The sequence below is a fragment of the Argentina anserina genome, chromosome 2 (genome assembly GCF_933775445.1).
Source record: "Argentina anserina chromosome 2, drPotAnse1.1, whole genome shotgun sequence".
NCBI classification, from domain to species: Eukaryota; Viridiplantae; Streptophyta; class Magnoliopsida; order Rosales; family Rosaceae; genus Argentina; species Argentina anserina.
In genome coordinates, this window is record NC_065873.1 from 1534668 (window position 1) to 1536123 (window position 1456).

Consider the following 1456-nt stretch of genomic DNA (forward strand, 5'->3'; position numbering starts at 1 on the left):
TATATATATATATCGATAAGAATGCATACGTACGTACTTGAATTTATAAAAATGCAACTGGAAAGAATTACCATGTTATTCCCTGTTTTCCTGATGTGAAGCTTACTTCACTTGGAAGGGAGAAAGAACGTGGAAGTCGTAAGATCGAACCGATCACTGCACCACTTGCTATTCTTACCGGAAAACGGTGATCATATATATCTTCACTTCCTCCTATAAATAGGCACCAAAGATCAGCATTCCTTAAACAGTTCAATCAGTTAAATACCTAACTTACCTTCATCAGTATGGCTTCCCGTCTTGCCATATTACTCAGTCTCGCAACCTTAACAATGGTACTGCTGCAGATTCGACCCTCCCATGCGCAAAACTCACCACAAGACTACGTCGATGCTCACAACACGGCTCGTCTACGAGTTGGTGTACCAAATGCTACGTGGGGCGACAATGTCGCGGCTTATGCTCAACGCTACGCCAACTCCAGAACCGGGGACTGCAGTCTCGTTCATTCGCATGGGCCTTATGGTGAGAACACTGCCTACGGCTATGGTACCAGCTCGATCACAGGTGCCGATGCCGTGAACTTGTGGCTTGCGGAGAAGCCTTACTACAACCACGCTTCCAATTGTTGTGTTGGTGGAGACTGTCTTCACTATACTCAAGTGATATGGCATTACTCTATCAGGCTGGGCTGTGCCAGGGTCCCGTGCAGCAACAATGACGGATGGTATGTCATCTGCAACTATGATCCACCGGGAAACTACTTCGGCAAGCGTCCTTATTAGTTCCAAAATTTAGTATTACAACATTTTGGTAAACATTCCTTATGAATCATATCTGTATGAGACTAATTAAACAGAGAAGCTAAATTGTCAAAAATACACAATATTAATTAACTGTGTAGAACGAGAATCTGAAAACCAATAAGAGAATGCAGACACGTGTACAAATAAAAATGTGATTTATTTATAATCAAGCGCGGGGTTACAATCTTTGTGAACTTCTCTAATTCTATCTCCGTATATGACTTGGCTCAAGGGTGACGTGCACTTGATCTTGAGAATTTGAGTTTGAGTTGGATTTGGATTTGATGAAAAACGAGCGATTTGGCCGCTTGATGATTCTTCGTGGACTTGAGTTTGGATTTGGATTTGATGAAGAACGAGCGATTTGGCCGCTTAATGATTCTTCGTGGACTTGAGTTTGGATTTGGATTTGATGAAGAACGAGCGATTTGACCGCTTAATGATTCTTCGTGGACTTGAGTTTGGATTTGGATTTGATGAAGAACGAGCGATTTGGCCGCTTAATGATTCTTCGTGGACTTGAGTTTGAATTTGGATTTGATGAAGAACGAGCGATTTGGCCCCTTGATGATTCTTCGTGGACTTGAGTTTGGATTTGGATTTGATGAAGAACGAGCGATTTGGCCGCTTGATGATTCTTCGTGGACTTG

At 42.4% G+C, this 1456-nt stretch overlaps 1 protein-coding gene across 1 annotated transcript; it reads left to right on the top strand.

The window, feature by feature from the left end:
- The first annotated feature begins 208 nt into the window (after nt 1–208).
- Nucleotides 209–856, top strand: LOC126783252 (pathogenesis-related protein 1C-like). Its single transcript, XM_050508686.1, has one exon. It carries the CDS (start codon nt 288–290, stop codon nt 783–785), a length of 498 nt encoding a protein of 165 aa, XP_050364643.1. The 5' UTR covers nt 209–287; the 3' UTR covers nt 786–856.
- Nucleotides 857–1456: the final 600 nt, after the last annotated feature.